The sequence below is a fragment of the Vidua macroura genome, chromosome 5 (genome assembly GCF_024509145.1).
Source record: "Vidua macroura isolate BioBank_ID:100142 chromosome 5, ASM2450914v1, whole genome shotgun sequence".
In the NCBI taxonomy this organism is placed as follows: Eukaryota; Metazoa; Chordata; class Aves; order Passeriformes; family Viduidae; genus Vidua; species Vidua macroura.
The window spans coordinates 30,493,039-30,512,747 of record NC_071575.1 but is presented as its reverse complement, the minus strand read 5'-3'; the positions used below and the strand labels follow the sequence as shown (position 1 = coordinate 30,512,747).

The 19,709-nt window shown below is 45.2% G+C and overlaps 2 protein-coding genes across 2 annotated transcripts in view; one reads left to right on the top strand and one right to left on the bottom strand.

Moving 5' to 3' along the window:
- The window catches only part of IRAG2 (inositol 1,4,5-triphosphate receptor associated 2), a 33,647-nt gene extending 28,674 nt beyond the window's left edge, over nt 1–4,973 (top strand). The window contains exons 29-38 of the mRNA XM_053977908.1: nt 137–191; nt 276–303; nt 856–996; nt 1,375–1,509; nt 2,269–2,416; nt 3,289–3,332; nt 3,936–4,013; nt 4,120–4,184; nt 4,625–4,726; nt 4,865–4,973. Of these exons, the coding sequence (XP_053833883.1) occupies nt 137–191; nt 276–303; nt 856–996; nt 1,375–1,509; nt 2,269–2,416; nt 3,289–3,332; nt 3,936–4,013; nt 4,120–4,184; nt 4,625–4,726; nt 4,865–4,973 (905 nt within the window). The remainder of the gene's footprint in view (nt 1–136; nt 192–275; nt 304–855; nt 997–1,374; nt 1,510–2,268; nt 2,417–3,288; nt 3,333–3,935; nt 4,014–4,119; nt 4,185–4,624; nt 4,727–4,864) is intronic.
- Nucleotides 4,974–5,937: 964 nt separating this feature from the next.
- Nucleotides 5,938–10,063, bottom strand: LOC128807738 (dynein axonemal intermediate chain 7-like; the record flags this gene model as incomplete). Its single annotated transcript, XM_053978306.1, is given in 7 exon segments — nt 5,938–6,275; nt 6,677–6,752; nt 6,755–6,978; nt 7,153–7,320; nt 7,907–8,121; nt 8,368–8,512; nt 9,887–10,063. Coding segments are annotated over 7 exon segments (1,236 nt in total), but the record flags the coding sequence as incomplete, so codon positions are not given.
- Nucleotides 10,064–19,709: the final 9,646 nt, after the last annotated feature.

Genomic DNA, 19,709 nt, shown 5'->3' with positions numbered 1-19,709 from the left:
TTTCAGTGGTGAAAGCTTAGCACTGGAAATCTTGACCAGGGGCTTCTGTGGAAGCTTAAAAGACTCTCACAGGTTGGTTTGAGGAGGCTATTTTTTCACTTTGGTCTGAAAATGGAGTTTTTTTGTCTCTTCTCAGGGAGTTCACCCACTGCAGGTGGCATTAAAGGAGATAAAACCAAGCAAAATGAGCCGTAAGTGTTTTGACTTTCAGTGATCACCTGCAGGTATGAATTTAAAGCCACAGTCTTATCAGTGGTTCTTTTTTTCTTCTACAGTGACTCCCCAAATGAGAAGGAAGTGGAGGTAAGTCTCAACTGCTTGTATCCTGAAGTATTTCGGATACCAGATCTTGTGGATAAACTCTGATTAATATCTTCTCCTATGTAAAAGAATGATCCAGCCTCAACTGGATGTCTTTTTGTAGGCTAACTTCTGAAATCTCTTTCCAAGCCTAATGGAAATTTTTGCAAGAGATGGGATGGAGAAAGATGGAAATCTGTAAAATTGAACAAAGACTTGTCACTACTGTGACATTTGTTTGCAAGCTTGAAGGAGCATAGCTGTGACCTCCTCCCAGGCAGAATGTGCTGATTTAAGACAGTTTTGTCAAAAGGTACAGATGGCACAGTGTGCTGCCAGGATGTCACCTCTTCTGGCTGCAGAACATCCCCACATTCCCACCATCACTACACATGGGAAGACCTGCTTTAAGGAAGTGGGCCATGTTCACTTATTCTTCTGTATCTCTCCTAAACTTTGGTCAGAGGGTATAGTCCCAAATGTCATGTCGGTGTCCAAATCTACTTAAACTTCTGCATCACTTGGATGCCTCTGAAATCTTTTCTCCCACAACAGGCTGAATTTCTGAGGCTGTCTTTAGGTTTTAAGTGTGACTTGTTTACCTTGGACAAAAGAGTGAAGCTTGAAGAGAGGTCCCGAGACCTGGCTGAAGAAAACTTGAAAAAGGAGATCACAAATGCTGTGAATATGTTAGAGGTCAGTATTGGCCAGGGCTGGTAGGGTCCATGGGATAAGTAGATGTGAGTGTCTTTCTTAAAACAGCTCTTTAAAGGGGGGATGTGTGCATGGGATACATGATGAGCAAATATGAATGAAGTTCTGGAGTGATGCAGTTGAAATACAAGAGAACGTTGATCCAAATGCATTGCGTGCTCAGGCAGTGGAGAATTTTTCTGTTGCACAAACATTTGACCCCTGCTTCAGCTGCTTTTATGCTCTAGTCTCTGCCCACTGGAGCTCTCTATCTAAGTTACGTTGATTAAGGATGTTAATGTGGGCCTGAACGCAGCTCCTCGGTGTCATCAGTTCAACCCTTCATTCTCTGTTAATAATTCACACCAGTTTTCTTCTTAGGCATTAGTTCCTTTGTGTGAAGAAGATAACCAGGCTCAGGAGATCATTAAGAAGCTGCAGAAAAGCCTGCAGTTCCTTAGCCAATATGCAGCTCGAGTTGCCAGCAGAGCAGAGATGTTGGGAGCTATTAATCAGGTAACACTTTCCATCTAGAAGTATTTTGTACAAAGCTAAAACCTTCGAGATGCGAAGGGATAGCCAGACTTCTTTCTGAGCTTATGTTTCCAGGATTGGATTTGGGACTCTGGTGTGTGTAGTGTAGACTGGTCAGGACAGCTTAGTCCTGGCCTTCTCTTCTCTTCTCACTCTGTGTCCTTATAAGGAATCCCAGGCACTGAGACCAGCTATGCTGCACTAGAATTGTGCAAAAACCCACAGCAGAAATAAGGTTCTGCTTGGGAAAAAAAAAATAAAAATAAAGACTTTTCAGTAGTGAGATATACAAAATACCAAGCAGTGTGGTAACAATGGCCTTGATGCTGCAAAGGTGGTTCTGTGCCTTATGGAAAGGGCAGCTAATCAGCTAAATCTATGGAAAGTCACAAAGCCCTGCTCAAATGTTAGGTGTAGTTGTGTATAACACCCCAGAGCAGCACAAAAATGACTTAGCAATACCAGGAAATGCATGGTGGCAGCTGAGACTGTAGATCAGAGGAGATGATGATGATGGTGAGTTGTAAGAGCTTGGAAAACTGAAGACTGATTTATTTATTTTACAACAAGAGTGATCCCCAGAGAAATGAAACCTGTGTAGCATGTGCCAGGACAGGGGTTGTAGTGAAGCTTTGAAAGGGAGGATAAAAGTGACATTAGCAGAGGAGAGCAGATGCTTGAGGGGGAAATCTCCAAAGATGAGGCAGTTCCTGAGAGCTGCTGCTTTCCCTGCTCCCTCAGGAGAGCCGGGTGAGCAAAGCTGTGGAGGTGATGATCCAGCACGTGGAGAACCTGAAGCGCATGTACACCAAAGAACATGCTGAGCTCGAGGAGCTCAAACAGGTCCTGCTCCAGAACGAGAGGTCCTTCAGCTCCCTTGGAGACAGAGGTAACCAGGAAAAGCCTCTTTCCCCTTGCTAGCACCTGCCAGACAAACCCTTATAGCTACAGAATAGTCGTATAATCCCTCCACATCTTAGGTGATAGAATTATGTTGTTGTTTTATCCCCTCTTCTAACAAGGTGGGGGGGAGGTGGTGGGCAGAATAGCCACCTATTAACACTATTAAAAGCAGCTCTCTGAAGTGAAACTTGTACTTAAACCATCATGGGTCTCAGGAGGTGTGTGCGTGTGGGACCACTGCAAGTACCCAGGAATGTCCTGGCTTCCAGCAAAGCGCATGGCATGTGCTGGTGATAATCTTATTCCTTGTGAGCAGTAGGTTTGGGTGCTTGTTCACAGTAGCTATTTCTAGTTAGCTGAGCTTTGGCTGCTCTCTGTAGATGCACCCTGCCATTTTCTACATGGGAATCACAAACCCCTTAAGTGCAGGGGCCTCTGTTTCCCCTTCTAAGTAGCCACGTTTGCAGCTAGTGCTTGTAGCTTTGCCAGAGAAGTATTAAATTCTTCTGAAAAATAGCATGTGTTTTTTAAACACCAAAAGGGAAATCTTCCACACCGTAAAATCCTTGCAGGAGCCTTTTGAATTACAGTCCTGTAACAGGACACTACCTCAATAATAGAATATATTTTATGATAGTGACAGAAGCTGATGCTTGCAGAGGATGGGTAATGTGTGAATGTTATGAATTTATTTAATGAAATAGGAAGTTTTTTCCTGAGACCTCATTTCTGCTTTGAGAGTGCTTTGTTTAAACATATGCTGCAGAAAGTCAGACCTTAGGCTGCAAATTAAACTCACTGCACTCCTGTAAGCAGCAAGCTCCTCCTGTAAAGCTCTGATGTTTAATCTCTTCACAGACGAATCTATGAATAAGAAGCTACCAGGTCCTTTTAATTTTAAGGTAATGGTCCTTACATGAAATTTCAAAAATTTTTAAGAGTGTGTGTGTTTTTCTTTGCTTTATGTGCTGGTGCTCTGCTGCATGCTTGACTTGGTGTTTTTCTGGCACAAATATGGACTGGTGTCATCAAACATGAGGATCTACTTTTCAGGCACCCCACCAACCTTCTAAGTGGTCCCCCTTAGAAGATGAAGGTGAAATGGTTGGGCTCTTATTCACTGGTTAAGAAATATTGTTCTTGTGTGGTTCTCTTGGAATTAAAGGAAGATTTTGCACAAAAATATGGGAGCAGCTCAAACTGAGTGTAGGAATTCCTGTGAGCGAGGTTAGGGGAATTTAGTTACCTTCAATGTTGGTGTTTTGCTGGAAGCTGTGCAGCCAGCCTCACTCAGGTGGGCAGAAATCACTTACTGTGGAAAGATGCTGCTTGAAAGACCTGATTTGATCTGCACTTGAGATTAGATTCTTTGTGTGTCACTTCACGCTAAGTGTCAGCATCTCTTTTTTTAATATAGTTTGCACAAAACAGATGGTATTTTGTGTGCTCAGTGGGTAACCCAGTTGTGCCTTGCTAAGAGCCAGTAATGCCTCTTATTTGTGTAGCCCTCGTCAGCCCTGCGGAGAGTTAGCATTGCAACAGTGCCCAGGAGTGCTGGGAATGCAGGGATTGGGGTGCCACTGGTAAGTAGGGACTGCTGGAGGGATGCTGAGGTGCTTCACCTCCCCAAAACGCTGGGATGAAGCATCAGAATGCCAGTGCAGTAAATGTGGCAAATTTCTCCTCCAGGCCCAGTTCCATGAACCTGATGGGGATGAACGGAGTGACAGATTCAGCAGGAGATCAAGCAGTTGGTAAAGTCACCTGGGCTTGTCTTTGAAGGGGGAAATATTTTTCAACTCTAACTGTGCCTGTAGTAAGCAGTTTATGGAGCATCTTGGGGGTATCATAATGTTTAGGCTACACCTTTCACATTAGTTTCATGTGCTATAATAGGTAAATGAGCCTTATGAGCTCACCTTTTTTATTTATTGAGCATTAAGAGGTTTAAAAAAAATCCCTCAACTTTCTTGCTTTAGAACTAAAATGTGAAATCTAAATATCTACAGCGGATGGGTCTGTAGTTTTGTTTGGTTTCGTTTGGGGTTTTTTTTTAATGATCCTAACTTCAAGCAACTAAATTTGTAAGTTATTTGTATGAGGTCAACCAAATGAGTAAGCTGTTGCTAAATTTCTGATTTTCTGCTTTCTATCTGCTGAGGAAAATCAGACCAATTTGTTTAACACATGGCAGGGGCAGGCTAGGGGTGAAGCAGAACGAGAAGCGTCCTTCACTGCAGAGGTTCCTCAGCACCTATTCCTGGGCAGAGTATGAAGAGGAGCCTTTTGAAACCAAGTAAGTTCAGTAGCAGCCTCCTCCCAGGTATGCTGGTTTAGTTTTTAATGAGCTTTTAATTCACCACCTGGTCAGGGCTATAAAGCCAAGCTGTTGTGAATTTGGCAAAGCTTTGGAGCTGTTAATTCTTGTTTACAGGAATGAGCAGTTGGAATCACCTGCTGAAGTACAGGAACAACCAGCTAGGAAGGAAAGTGTCTCTGAAAAAGGAAAATACCCATCCAAATGGACCCTGGAGTCAATGTAAGTTTCTTTCACAAGTTAAAGCCATGTTTGGGAGGTGTACATGGGAAGAGGGTTCAAACAAAAGGCCATGACTTTCAGTGCTTTCTGCAAGCAAGATTTCTTGCCACTCTTGCAAGGCAGCTTTTGTTAATCCTCTTCAGAACCAGTGTGAGGTACAGGGAGCATGGGTGGATGAGTGAGCTGGGCCAGCTTATCAAGAATTTGCCTTCTTGACTGTATTTTAAACACAGAAGAGAAGCTCCCCCTGCACAGCTTCCAAAACAGTAACAACCTGTCACTTTCAAGGTTTGTGGGATCTAGTTTGCTTTAAGGCTTTTTGGGGTGGGGTGGGAAGAGTTGCAGGTATTGGGGAAACACTGAAGGTCTCTGTGCTTTCCTGCCCTGCCCAGGTGCAATTCGATGTCAGCGTGGGCGTCCCACTTCAAGGCTTCCTTTTGCAACACTAACAAAACCCTCTGGGTGTCCGTGTCCATCCTGGTCCTGCTGGCTGCTCTCACGAGCTTCCTGACGGGGCTGTCCCTGCAGAGGCCAGCCGATGCAGCCCCCGTGGGCACTGGGGACGCCTGGAGGTCGCTGCAGCAGCTGCTGTGGCCCTACACAAGACTGCGACACAACGGCCCTCCCCCGGTATAACCCCGGTTCTGCTGCCACGCTCTGCAGGACAGGAGGTGAAGCTGGCATTATTTAAGGTTACATGTCTGGATTTGTTTTGTTGGGTTGTGGGTATTTTTGCGGGGGGGGGAGATGAGGTTTTTTTCTTTAAAGCATGACTTGAAAAAAAAAAAAAAATCTTTTTCCCATTCGGACAAAAGTCATCTTTAAAAGTAGCTAAAAGGGTCTCAGTTCTGTTGAGGTTTACAGTAGAACAGCAATTTTGAACATAGCTAACAATAAACATGTCTAGGTGGTCTAGCCACAATTGAATAAAGAATTTATTTTGCTTGAACAAAGGTAAAATGTTTGCATTTCAGAACCTTTTTCAGTGTTTTGAATAGAAAATGATTTAAGACTTGAAATGTAACTTTATTTAAAAGCTTTTGATAATAAAGTTTCAAAGGAAAGCATGCAGTATCTAAGAGTATGCTAAAACTCTGGTAGGCAGGAGCAGCTGATACACAGAATCAATAAACAGGAAGCCAGCTCTTTCCACTTTATCCATGGCTTCACTGCTGGCAGAATCCTTGAGCATGTGGTAGAGTGTGGAGTGAAATTCAGACTCTTCTTCCAGCTCTTTTGAAAAAGCTTCACTGGTTTCAGGGAGCTTGAGGTTTTGTACTTTCATCACTGTGAGATGTTCCCTTACCTGTTGCAGGAAGAAATGCACGGTGAGGTGAAGCCTGTGTCGTGGTCAGAGTACAAATTCTAATATTTGTGTGTCACATGCATTTAACCTGAAAGCGAGAGAGCCACTGCAGCTTTCAGCAGTGGAGTGTGTCACCTTTCTCCAGCCACACGTGGGAGTGTTTGTCTGGCTGGGAGAAGTTTTAACCATGTGTTTTAGTTCACAGGTGGAGACAAACCAACACTGAGGTTCCTTATTCCCTCCTTTGCAGCAGGGAGCAAAAGAAACCCTACAGGCAGGAAGGAAGTCCCAGCTGTTCTTTACAAAGCTGGCAGAGCAGAGTGATGATTTTTGAGGGGCCTCTGAAGAGCAATGAAGCTCTGTCACCCCAGCTCTGGCTAAAGCCTCCCTTGGTGACTTACCAGCTCCATTTTCCTTAGCCAGTGTCTTTGTTGCTGTGACTTGTGTCCCCTGAGAGCTCCCAGGTGCAGTCTGTGACCCTGAACTGAGGCAGGGGCTGAAGCCAGCACGGGTGAGTTAATTGTTCCTGTCTAACTGGGGAAGGGGTCAGTGCTGGTCTGCTCTGGGAGTTTGGTGGGATTCCACAAACCTTGAACACAACTTGCTCTGGCCCTGCTTCTCCATTCCACTTGCTGTGAGCAAAAGCAAAAGCAGCTGCAAGCAGAGCCATCTGTTCATAGGCCTTCACTTCTGCAAGGGCAGCCTGCAGTGCACAAGTACAAATCAGACACACAGATCTCTGTTTCCCTGTGTTACAGCAGTACCAGGGCCTGCTTTACTCAGTCCCTGGCTCAGCTGGCAGCACAGCAGCTCCCAGTGCAGGAGAGGGTGACCTGAGTGAAAAACAGAAAAACCACCAGGAAACTCTGGCACTCACCTTCCTGGGCACAGGGACGTACTTGGGAGAGTACTCTGCTGGGAAAATGTTCACTCCAGCTCTTTTCAAAGCTGCTCTGAGGGCAAAAGGACTCATCCATTTTCCTGTGATGTGGGAAAGCATCTCCTCTTCTTCCACCACTACTGAAGACAACATATGCTGATTATCCTGTTGTACAAACCAGTGAAAGCAACTTACTGGTCATGGAAGCTCCTTTCTGGTTTAGGCTTCAAATACTGATATTTTTGCTATCCTGGGTATGATATATAATATCATTTGCTACTCTGGGCTGTGACCTTTCATTTATAGATCCTAAGAAAGCCAGCTTTGCATAGGAATCAGAAATGACCCTGGTGTACTGATGTATGCACCAATGAACAGATGGATAATCACAAGTAGCTTTGAAATTGGAGAAGAAACAAGGAGCATTAGTAGCAGGCTGCTAGAAATCCCTGTGTTTCTCTTGGTAGAGCTGGGAGGAGAGAGGAACACTTTTCAGCTCTCTAACAGGTGGAACAGCCTTGAATGCAGCAAGGCAAAACCAGCAGCAAAGCACTGACTGAAACTTTACAGAGCAAATGCACAGATGCTGTCTCATAGTAAATAACTGAAATTAAATAACCAGTGCAGTGCTTGGAAAGGAAGACAGATTCAAATTGCTCTTGTGGAAGCATCCCAAACTCTTAATCGGGGACACTAATAATTATGGGGATTTTCAACTGCAAACGTTTGATTAAAAGATTATTGACAGTACCTTAATTTGTATCTGAATGGTTGCAAAGACTGCAGTAACTGTGAAGAGCCCTTCATCCACACCAGCAGGGTGCAATTCCCAGGCCTGATAGGGCAGATTCAGGTGAGCATCCTGGAGAAGGGCTACTGTGTAAAAGGCACCCATGCTAAAGGTGATGCTCTTTTCTTCTGCTTCATAGGTTATCTTGCTGATGCCATCAGTTCTCCACTGCTGGCCTGGACAAAGAGGATGGAAAGATGTACATGGAAGGCTTCTGCTAGTAATGCTGAAGTAAAACAAAACCAAAGAAGTAATAATAACAAAACCCTTAAAATCCCCAAATCAATTAACATTGGCATCCCCAAACTATTTCTAGGTTCCAACTTCACCCTTATCTTTACAGCTGGACTCTAACAACAGTCCAACTCAGGTATAAATTCCACTATTGAAATTTAAAATAAATTTATGTCTTAAGTTCATACCTATAGGATCCCATTGGGCTACCACAGGCACTTTAAAATAAATCACATTATCAGGGAGCCTCAGGGTTATCTGTACTGCTTCCTGTGTGCCATCTTCAGCCTTTCCTGGGGAATATGGATACACCTCCAATCCAACATCCAGCAGCTTTGGCAAGAGAGGAAAAGGACAGCTAAGGGGTACATCAGAAAGTGCAGGTTTTTTCCTTTGAGTTCATCTAACCATTGCAAAGCTTTTTAATGCCCCATTTAAAATGGTTTGTTAATATTGCACGTTTCCAAGTACAACTTTGAAGGCAGTGGAGGAGTAGCTACCTTGAGGCCTTGGAACCATTCCTGTACTGCTGGAGGCACCCTCAGGCAGGGCCACAGTGTAGGCACAGCCATTTCTCACAGAGCCACAGCCTCAGGAAGCGGGAGTGATTTATTAAAGAAATATGGATATTGATCTAGTACCGATATCCAAGTGTGACGGACAAAAACTCTCTAAGAGTTTAAAGTTAGAAAGTGTATGTTTATTACAACGCTGGGCAGCTTGCGGGATAGCTCCCAAATACATGTGCCTTTCAAATGATTACAGAGTCCTTTTATCCATAAAAGTATTGAATACCCAAAATACAAATACATATTCATAATTTTGGTACATCCCATTCCTTGCTTTGTATGCTAATCATTTCAAAAGCTATTAAGCATGCGTAGTTTGTTCCTTGAAATGGGTTGGTGCTGCCTTTCATGGGGAGGGGTCCCAAAATGAGGAAGTAAAGGAAGTCTTCCTCATTCTGACCTTTCTACCTTTTGAATACAAATATGACAAATGAACTCTTGGTAGAACTCCCATTCCCTGTTTTCAATGGGTTTCAGAACAGAGGAGGCCTACAATTGTCTTATGTTCCTAAAAGCTATTTGTCAGTTTCTGTATTCTTCATTATAAACCCAGCTAATTAAACATTGTGTTGACAAACAATCAATTATTAGTTAACTACTAACTCTTAACTTCATCAAGGCCTACTCATTTACTTTAATTAACTCTAGTAAGGCTTATCTCTAACTAAAATCTCTAAATCCCTTAAATTTTATGTTTTAGGAGTACGGGAGGTAAAGGCAGCTGTAATTCCACTCTGTCCCCACCATGGCAGGGGCCAGGAGGGGCTACAGGGGCTGGGAATGAACATTCTGTGCCTCTCCCCTGCCCACAGTCCTGCCCTCTGAGTCTGGCTTTTTGGGAACTTTGCTTATTAAATGTTTCCAGCTTCACAGTGCATCTGTGGGGTAGGTCAGTGCTAGAGGAAACCAGAACCCAGTGACCACAATCCTCAACCAGCCTGCAGAGCCTGGAGTGAACCAGCAGAGATTTTTGGTACCCCTGTGATTTTACCCTTCACAAATGAAAAACTGATGATTTGCAAACCTTGCCTGGTTAGTTTGCTGCTCAGGAAGCCATGTGCAGTGCATGTGCCAACAGTGCCAAACCTCGGGAGCAGCTCCTCAGGGGCACCAGGGGCTGATCCCTGTCCTCCCTCACCTCCACCATGCTCCAGTCCCCGATGTCCTGGGCCTGGGGCGGCAGCTGCAGGGCAGAAATGTGGTACACACCCCCCAAGGGCAACAGCTGCTGCAACTCCACAGCTTTTGGTGCCTCTTCTCTGCCTCTTGGCTCCTCCTGCAGCAGGGCCTCCTCTTCTGGAAAGTTCACCAGACAGCAGAGTTAACCGGGTGCTCAAACTCGCCGACATTCCCCGCTCCTGCTTCTCCTTCTGTGCTGGGAGCGCTTCGCTCTGCAGCGTTTCAGCTCCATCTGCTGGTGCTCCTCAACACTCTCTGAAAGGTGGCACAGGCAGAGAGCTGGGCAGTGGAAAGCACTTCTGCATTTGGGGCTGAGCTTCTGGATTTGTAGCCAGTTCCAAATGCTTTCTATGGGAATAAGGTTTCACTGACAAAATGAGTCTGTTATTACCCACAGAAGAATTTCACAAGCACAATAGTACAGTAGATTCTGGTAAGATTGTATTGATATAAAAAGAAATGAGGCAAATAACATATCTAAATAAATAAAATAAGGCACCAAAAGGTCATGGGCTGCAGGTGAAAAACATATGCTAATTGTGAGGAGCAAGAGGGATTTAACATGAAATACAATTTTCAGATAACAAAGATAATTATGCATAGAAAAATACATGTCATATAAAATTATAAATTTAAGGTTTAATTAATTGGAAAATGTTAGTAAAAGGCAGAAACACTGTGGACAAAAATGGCCATAAATATTTTCTTTAAAAAGCCAAACCAGCCCACATAAACCATCACAAGGGATGGTACAGGAGGAGAGAAATTACTGTTGACAGGAATCAAGAAAAAAGTGTTCAATACTGTTAAATATCTACTGTAATGGTTATGAAATTTGCTCTGAGAGAATGAGACCAAATCAAAAAATGACAACTCTAAACACTGTAAAGTGAAGCTGTTATGCCAGTATTTTGCAGTTGTTTTATTTAAGCCAGTACTACAAGAAAATTCACTCTTATTAAACCAAAGGATGACGCCACAACACTGGAGAAATTTGCAACTCATGTGGGACAGACAAACATTTCCTAGAATTAGGCCCTCTTTTAACAAGGTGCAAGAGCAGGTATCTCACTTTAAACACCCATTCAGGTAACACTCAGCAACACCCCACACTACACCAATGCCTACTGTGATATGCATTGAAATAATCATTTTTCTGAGGAATTAAATCTCCCCAGAGCCTGGCAGATTCATAAAGATTGTGTGTCTCACCCATAAACATATGTATAATAATACACATATCTATATAAACATGATAAACCTGTACATAAGCATAAATAATAAAGAAATAAAAATAAGTGTGGGGACAAACTCCATTTTCCTATCTGTCCTGCTATCTCCCCACATGATTTAACAATCATTAATAGAAATGTCAACAAAACCCAAGTGTTATCAAAACTTTCCTGTATTTATAAACTTTGCTCTGTTCACATAGCGATATTGCAGTGTTTCCATGGATCAGGGAATGGCCTGGGTTGGAAGGGACCTTGAAACATGGTTTCAGTGTTACAGGCTGGTGGCCATCCCGTGGCCGGGGGCGGCATGTCCTGGGATGCTGCCACGGCTCCTGCTCCATTCCTGCGCTCGAGGCAGCCGCAGGAATTGTCTTTTCCCATCCCTGCTGCTGCCCCCATTGGGCCAGAACACTAGGATCCCAATGCATGCTCACGGACCCATCCAGCAACGTGATGGGAGCCCCAGGGACAGACAAACCGGGAGCGGGAGCAGAGAGGACACATGAAGAAAAAGAAGAACAGGGTGCGGGATGGAGATGAAATAAAAACAACTGGGATGGGCAGCACAACGGAAAGGAATTAAAAAATAGGGACAGGGAAAGGGACAGAAGGATCCAGTGAGAAACAATGGCATGGGGAACAGGACTGAGCAACAGGGAATAAAAAGGAACATGAGAAAGACAAAAAAAAAGAATGGTAAACACACAGGAAGGACAGAAGGATACAAAGAGGGAAGCAAGGACAAAGAGAGAAAGTGACCACAGCAAGTGGGTGTGGGGGGAAGGTGCAGCAGAGGGATGGAGAAAGAGAGGGATGGGCAGCAGGACAGAGGATTATGAAGAAAAGAATACAGTGAGGGAGAAGGACTGAGCAGCAGATGCAGTCAGGTACAGGCAAAAGGACAGTGAGATGGTGTCCCAGATTGTAAAACAAGATGTATTCCATTTGCCATCTGTATGGCAGCTGTCTTCTGTTAAGTGGGCAGTTTTCCTTATCTCTTTCACAACCAATTCTCCCTCCAGGAGACATCTGCTGATAATGGACTATTGAATGTCACTGCATGACTGATAAAAGTTACAGCATCCCACTGTGAGCTGCTCTGCCCAGAGGGAGGAGCCAAGCATTCCTAACTGGATATAATCTGAGTTTTTGGGACACCAGACTCAGGCTTTTCCACTGGATTTCCAGCAGCCATTCCAATTTGGACGGCTACCAACACCCTGACCAAAAAGGGTGTCAGGTTGTATTCTGACTCTGTCAGTGGTTTTTCTTTTGTATTATTGCACGTATTTTGTTTTCTTTTTGACTTTTCCTAATAAATTGTATTTCTGATTTGGAGTTGCTCACTGATTTTGTTTTCAAACCAGAACAGATGGACAAAGAAATACCGTCAGGGTGCAGGACAAAGGAAAAAGGAGAGGAAGGAAGAAGGAAAGATAAAGATGCGAGCCCCTCCCTGCTCCAGCTGTGAAACACACCCTGGTGATTCCTGTGTATTATGGCCATCCTGTGAACTGCAGCCTGGTGTCTCAGTCTGGGCTAATCCAGCTTCACAGGACAGCATTTAATTTTTTTTTTTCAGAAATTCAGAAAGAAAATTTACTCTTCACCATTCAAGTAAATCCATGTGATCTTGAGGCAAAAGCTGGATCTTTTCTTCTGTAGAAACTGACACACTCCTACAACTTTGGTAACATGGATACATTCTAAATGTGCCCCACAAGGAAATGCAGTTTTGCCTGCTTTTTGTTTGTTTGTTTAAAAAGAAGAATTACCTGGAATTAAAGACTAAAATGCAGGAAGATTCAAGAAGGTGGAAAAAAATTACAGTGAAAAAGAGTTGTTTATTGACTGAGCTGGTACCTATGGTTCATATGCTAAACAAATTAAGCATGCTAAATCCCAGTGGTAGAAGTTTACATTTCATAGAAACGAGCTGTTAAAAGCTAGGACTGAGAAGAACATTCTGATGACTGAAGTTCCAAAGAGCACTCCTGTCTAATAAAGTATCTCTTGATACCATGCAGCCTGAAACGCTGAAGCTCTGCAATAGGATTTTAAAAATCACACTGAACCTGACTGAACAGAACTAAACCATTTTTGTTGCCTGGTTGGAAGAACTTGTAGGAAAAACCAGGCTACATAAGGCAGAACACACTAGTTTTAATTTTTAATGTAGCTACCACACAGAAGACCTGTTTTGAAATGCACCTGCTTCAGATGGTGCTGGAAAAACCGAAGTTTTTTTTACAAATGCCTGTAACTCATAGACTAAGTATCAAAATTATTTACATAGTATCAGAAAGCTGTGTTTAATCATCATCAAAATACATGAGTTTTTGCTTTTCCATCCATTTAGGGAATGTGGAAAGAGCCTCCAGGGCCCAAAATCTGTCAAGGCTGTGAGACGGCAGCACACAAATGCCATGACCACATCCTGGTTCCCTAGGAGAAAGATGACTGGAGCTACAGGTGTGTTCCATGCTGGTTGTAGGGAAGGTGCTCCATTTCAGGACTGCAAGGTTCAGAGAGAGAAGAGAGAAAATTGTCATTATGAGCAGACAGCAAAATGCTTGAATTTGTGCCAAGCACATCCTGGAAGTGCTTGGGATCTGATGCTCTCTTTTGAAGGAGAGAACAGCAGGACAAGCACTGGACATACTCGGTGACAGCTCTTCCCTGCTCCCCTGCATCTTCCTGCATCCATACATTGGGCCTTGACCAAGTTCATTTGCAGAGAAGGAGAAGATGGAACTTCATACAAGATCCTGCAGAAAGAATCTTCTGTCATTTTGTCACCCAGCAGAAATACAAGGCGCTGGATGGAAAGTCCAGTGTTTTGTCAAAAAGAACAAAGACTCCAGCTTTTTGAATCTGACACCTAACTACAGCAGGACAGAATGTGGATCCCAGGAGGATGTACTGGCTTTGTGCACTAGAATTGTTCATAATCGCTTCTCCTCTCCCTAACTGCAGACAACTGAACACGCAGGAGTAAATCCTTTCTTTTCAATTCCAACATCCTCCTTCTTTCAGTCCACAAACTGCTGCATCTGAACAGTCAGCCCAAAGCACATGAAAGATGCAGGCCTGGTTTTAGAAGATGAAGTAATAACAACTGTTTTGTTATTCTCCAGTTGAAGATACTGCCCTACTCTGGAAGAGCAGTACAAAATACAGGGCACAAAAAACCCAAACCAAAACACAAACATGAGGACATCCATATTACAGAACTCTGATGCCTGCTTAAACTCCAAAACTGTCAGGGAACATTTCTCTCACCTCTCGTCTCTGCTACCTGCTTTATGTCCCCCAGCATGGGGTTCATCACTGTTTCTCTGTCATTTGCAAAGGGCCACATCCCAAGGGCCCCAAAACCAATACTTCCCTCCCTCAACTGGACTTGATGATCCATATGGGTCCCTTCCAGCTGGGAATATTCTGTTCTGTGATTCAAGCACAGGTTCAGTGGACAAGAAGAGGCTGTGTTTCCTACACTCCTGTGAATGATGAGATAAACCTCCAATGGGAAGGAAATACAGGAGAAACCAGGTGGTTGATATTCTACACACTTCCTTTGGAAAGACAGACCTGAGCTGGGAAAGGTCAGCCACATGCTTTTCATTTTGTTTCCATGACCATAATAACATCACACCCTGGAGCCATGCTAGGTAGTGCTGCAAAAGGAATTATATCATTAGTTTACAAACTGAGAGCCTGAAACCATTTTGGAGACACAGTTATGTACCTATTTGCCTATCTAAAGAGAATATTTAATTTTCCATGAATAAATTTAGGAAGCCTGTAATGAGAGCTGGCCTGAACTTGCTCAATGGATTTTCTGTTTAAAGGCAAAGGCAGTATTTTGTTCAGTGGGTTAGATCCAAACAGTGAATAATAACCTGAACTGCTCAGCTGAGGGGAAGCTGAACAAATTTCTCTTGTGAGGAACTCCTTTGAAATGACCCTATTTTGATTCAAAAATATACAGCCTTTTGAGCATTACATGGATTTATGGAGCAAATTTGGGCAAGGGGCTTAGAGGGAGCCTGGTCCTGTGAGGGACTGGTTGGACTGTTCCCACCTGCTCTCCAAAACTGGCTGAATTTGGAAGGATCATGGAATTATAGAATAGTTTGGGTTGGAAGGGACTTAAAAGATCCCAGTTGGCCCCTCCTGGGGCAAAGCCATGCACAGAGATGGAGGAGGAGACACTCCACTGCCTTGCAGTCTCTCCTTATTTGAATAATATATTTTGGATAATGTTGTCACAATCCTTATTTGTTTGGATTGTGACAACATTATTTACTTTATCTATAAATATCCCTCTGGCACAGGGAATAGTGCACTGCATGATATTTTCCAGATGGTCTCATATTCTGGGGTGAGGTGATTCCCTGGCATCATTAGGAGAGGGAAGAAAACGCGATCTGCAGGCCCACACATCATTGTGCAAGCGGCCTTAAAATAATTCCATGTCTCTCCCTGCTCTCAGGACAAAGCAGGAAGAGCCAATTCCCTGTATTTTGTTGTGATTCCCAGGTTGAGACACACCACCCCTCAAAATCCTTATCCTGCAAAAAAACTCTCAGGCACACAGGAACCAGTGGCTTTTCTTTTCTGCTTTTTTGCCCCTCAGCCTCTCCTTAATTTTTCTTCACAAAAAATGCTTTTTCTTTTAAGTGGGGGAGGGATTTGAGGATTGAGGATTTGAGGAAATTGAAAACTTTGCTGTTGTTCCTTATTATGTTGGGATTCTTTTGGTTTTTTTTTTTTTTTTTAATTTCTCACACTTGTTTCACCACAAAGAGCTGTGCAAGGCAGGCATTTGAAGTCACCATCACTGTTCCAAACACCCAGTGTTTTTCCAAGGCCTTTGGAAGGGGCAGCCTGACCAGGCAGCCAGTGGACCATGCCATGATTAGCTGCCATTAAGTTGTGCAGATGAAGTGATCTGCCTCCTGTGGCAGGACAGGCAGGATCACCTCGGGCGTGCCATGGAACTCCTTAGCTGAGTTCCCTAGGAGCCCCATGACATTCCTGCAGGGTGCTACAGAGGGGACAGCTGGAGCTGCAGAGCTGGGAGCTGTAGGAAGGGCTGAGGGGCAGTGTCCTGTGCAGGACCAAGATGTGTGCAATGAGATGTCCTGTCCCTGCACCTGGGATACCCTCTGAACACACAGGGATGCTGAGGAGGTGCTCTTGCAGGGGTCAGCAGGGTACAGAGCAACTGAATCAACTCCCTGAGCAGACTCCTGTGGGTGGTGTTATCCCACAGAATCCTGTTGGAGCAGGGAGGAGAGCTGGATTCTGGAGTGGAAAAGAACCAGCAGAATTAGCCAGGTGCGCTGTGCAGGTGTACAGCAGCTTTGTGCTAACCACAGGAACTCAGGGCACACAAGCCAAACCCTGGCTAGATTATCCGAATATGTTGTGCAAATCCAAGCATATATTCTTTTGTACTGTAATAATCCTATTGATTGGTTGATTTATTGGGGGAAAACCAGAAGATCAGCCAACAGAGGGAAACAAGTAGATGCCTCTGAGTGGCTGAGATCACACTCTAGACCTCCAGCTGGGACACAAACTTGCATCCAGCACTGAGCCATCAGCGCCTGAGAGAAATCCTTATTGTCCAAAATTTGGAAGCTAAGAGCTGGGAACCGAAGATGCCCCTGTGCCTGAAATGTCTCAGGTGTTCTCAAGGCCACAGGAGGGCAGGAGGAGTCTCCAATGTTATTTTTACAGATTAGTGGAGCACGTAACGCCACCTCTGGGCTCAGTGACCATGACAGCTGAGAGCACTGTCTCCTGCTCCTGACATGCTGGCAGCCACTTCAGGGAGAGCACTGGGAAGCCCCTTTGGAGCTGTCATGGTTCACAGCCTGGCATGCTGAGAGGCTGCCCCAGGTCAGCTCCTGTTTGCTTTAATTCTCTGCTCTTTTGTGAGCTGCTTCCCAGGGGTCTGCAGCTCCCTGCAGGGCGAACAGAAGGGGCTGGCAGCAGGTAACCTGCGTATGAGGGCAGCTGCTGGGGGCAGCTCCCAGACCCTGTGCCCTGCCCTCGGCAAAGCCTCACTTCCCTGCACATCTCTGTGCCATTTTTTATCCCAGTGCTCTCGTGCTTACCTGTGCAGCAGCAGCACTGTGGTTTTTGGATGGCTCTCCCTCCCCAGGGGTGCTGGCAGGGCCATTTCCAGCTGTGGGAGCAGTGGGGTGGCCGTGCCCTGGGCAGGAGCACCAGCTCTGGGCAGCGAGCAGTGCCTGGCCACAGCACTGGCCCTGGAGCTGAACAGAGCAGAAGGGCTGTAGAACACAGGAGAGGCATTGCCCATGCCTGTGGTGTTTCTGGTTGGAGAAGAGCAGCCCTGGAAGCGTTTAGGGAGCAGGGAGGACAGGGGGAGGATGCACCGAGAGAGACCAGCCTGGCCATGCTGCAGCTGCCTGCTATCCACACCAGGAATATTCCCAGCTCAGCCACTCTGGAAGGAGCAGGAACGGCCTTTTTTAGGTGCCTCTACTCACAGAGTACCAGGGCTGGAAAGAGGTTAGCACAGGGCAGCTCTGTCCTCAGCAAGGGATGGCTCCAGGGGGGAGATCTGGGCTGTCAGTGCTGATGCATTGCAGAGAAGCCCCCATTGTCACTGCTCCCAGGACCAGGTGCTGCATCAGAGACAAAATTGGAGCTGTGGCCCCTGCTCATCCTGGCATTTGCCACCTTAGTGTCATTTGATGGAAACCTGGGGAGGGCGTGAGTTTCTGTGCTCCCCTTGGAAATGGAAACCACAGCTTGGGAAAGATCCTCTGGACTTCACCTGCACACAACACTCACGATAGTGGCCTGTCCCACTGACCCCCTCAAAACACCACTACCACTGTGCACAACTCTGCTGCCTTTAGCTTCATTTAATTTTAGCTGCATTTTATTTTGGTTCACCTACTCCAGATTGGCTGTTATTTTCTCTCTGGAGCCAGGGAAAGCAAAACTATGCAGCGCTGATGGAGGCTCTCGACTGCCGCAGATCTCGGAGGAGCCGCCTGCGGTGGAGGAGCCTTCTGTGGTGGGTGAGCCCTGAGCAGGTTCAGGGGAAACATGGTCACTGCAGTGTCACAGGGCCACGGGTCCCCTCAGCAGGAGTCTCCTCCACCAGCCCGAAGGCTGCACCTGCTCCAGGCTCTTTAGCCAGGAAAACTGAGTGCCTGTCTTCGCTGTCTGCACTTCCCGGTCATGGCAGTGTGATTAATCCCTAATCCTACCCTGCTGCTGTAGGCAAGAGTGTTTTCCCTCCTCCTGTGGGCTTAAGGCAGCCCTGCCTGCTGGCAGGTGAACACACACCTCAGCACTGCTCAGGACTAAGAGCCCTGCCGTGTTTACCGACTCCATGGCTACTACGGAAAACCACTCTGGTTTTCCTGCCCGCTCCTCCTTCCTTATCAGTCCCGAGGTGGCTAAGGATGAATGATTAGAGGTAATGGCAAATATTACACCCGTGCTACCAATTCTGCTTTTCAAATGGAGATCAAAGAACATTTCACCTGACATAATGCCCAGGAAGGACGTTGGGGCTGTTGAAAGACCATTAAGCTTTAAGGAGAGGATGAGCTGCAGAAAATGTTCCGTGATTAACTCAGCCACCCACAGCCTGGTGGAAACCCGGAAAACCTCAGTAAACATCGGCAGTTCTGAATGAGAACAAAAGGACTCTATTTTACCGGTTAAATGCTCCCTCTAAATTCTAAGTGCTGTGTGCTGGCATTGGTTGTCTCAGAGGGAGTGAAAATCTCCCGTGGACCTGTTTTTCCCTGGTGTTTTGGTGGGTTTGTTGATCCTGCTCTCATGTCCCATCCCAGAGTGGAATAAATTTCCCTAGGGATGAGTAGTTTCTGCTTTACATAAGTGTTGTGGGATTTTTGGCTCATAGGGCACCTCTAGCACCTGGCAAGGTCAGTGCTTAAGCATCTGCTAATCCTGGAGATTTGGGCTTTGGCCTCTGACTCAGGAGTCTGGAGCTCTGCCCAGCCAGACCAGAGTGGACCTAAGTGGGACTAAGGAGGGATGCTACCAACAGAAAAACCAGACAGATCTGCTGGAATTCAGCCAGACAAACACGAAACCCCTTGCAACACACAAAATAAGAATAAACTTCTGTTAAATGATTGTTGTGATCTGGCTGATGAGCACGCAATGTACCCATGCCTATTCCTCTACCTGAGGATTTTTTGTTTGTTTGTTTCACAAGCTAGTTTTGGTGGCTCAGAAAAACAACACACTGGCTCAGACAGCAACACACTGCTTTCAGACTGGTACAGGTTTCATATCAAAATGATTCACCTCTTTCAAAAGGAAACATTTAAATGAAAATGTCCAACTCCGCAAAGCTCCAGCACTCAGTCTAGACCATCTTCTTTCTTGCATTAGCACCTTGGAGGAGCAGCCCTGCATCAATAATGAGCCAGGCATGTTTTCAGAAAATGGACTTTTGCATCTGTTTATAGTCCTAAATGTATTTTACTTCCAAATAGCCTCTGAGTAGAGTGATTCACATCT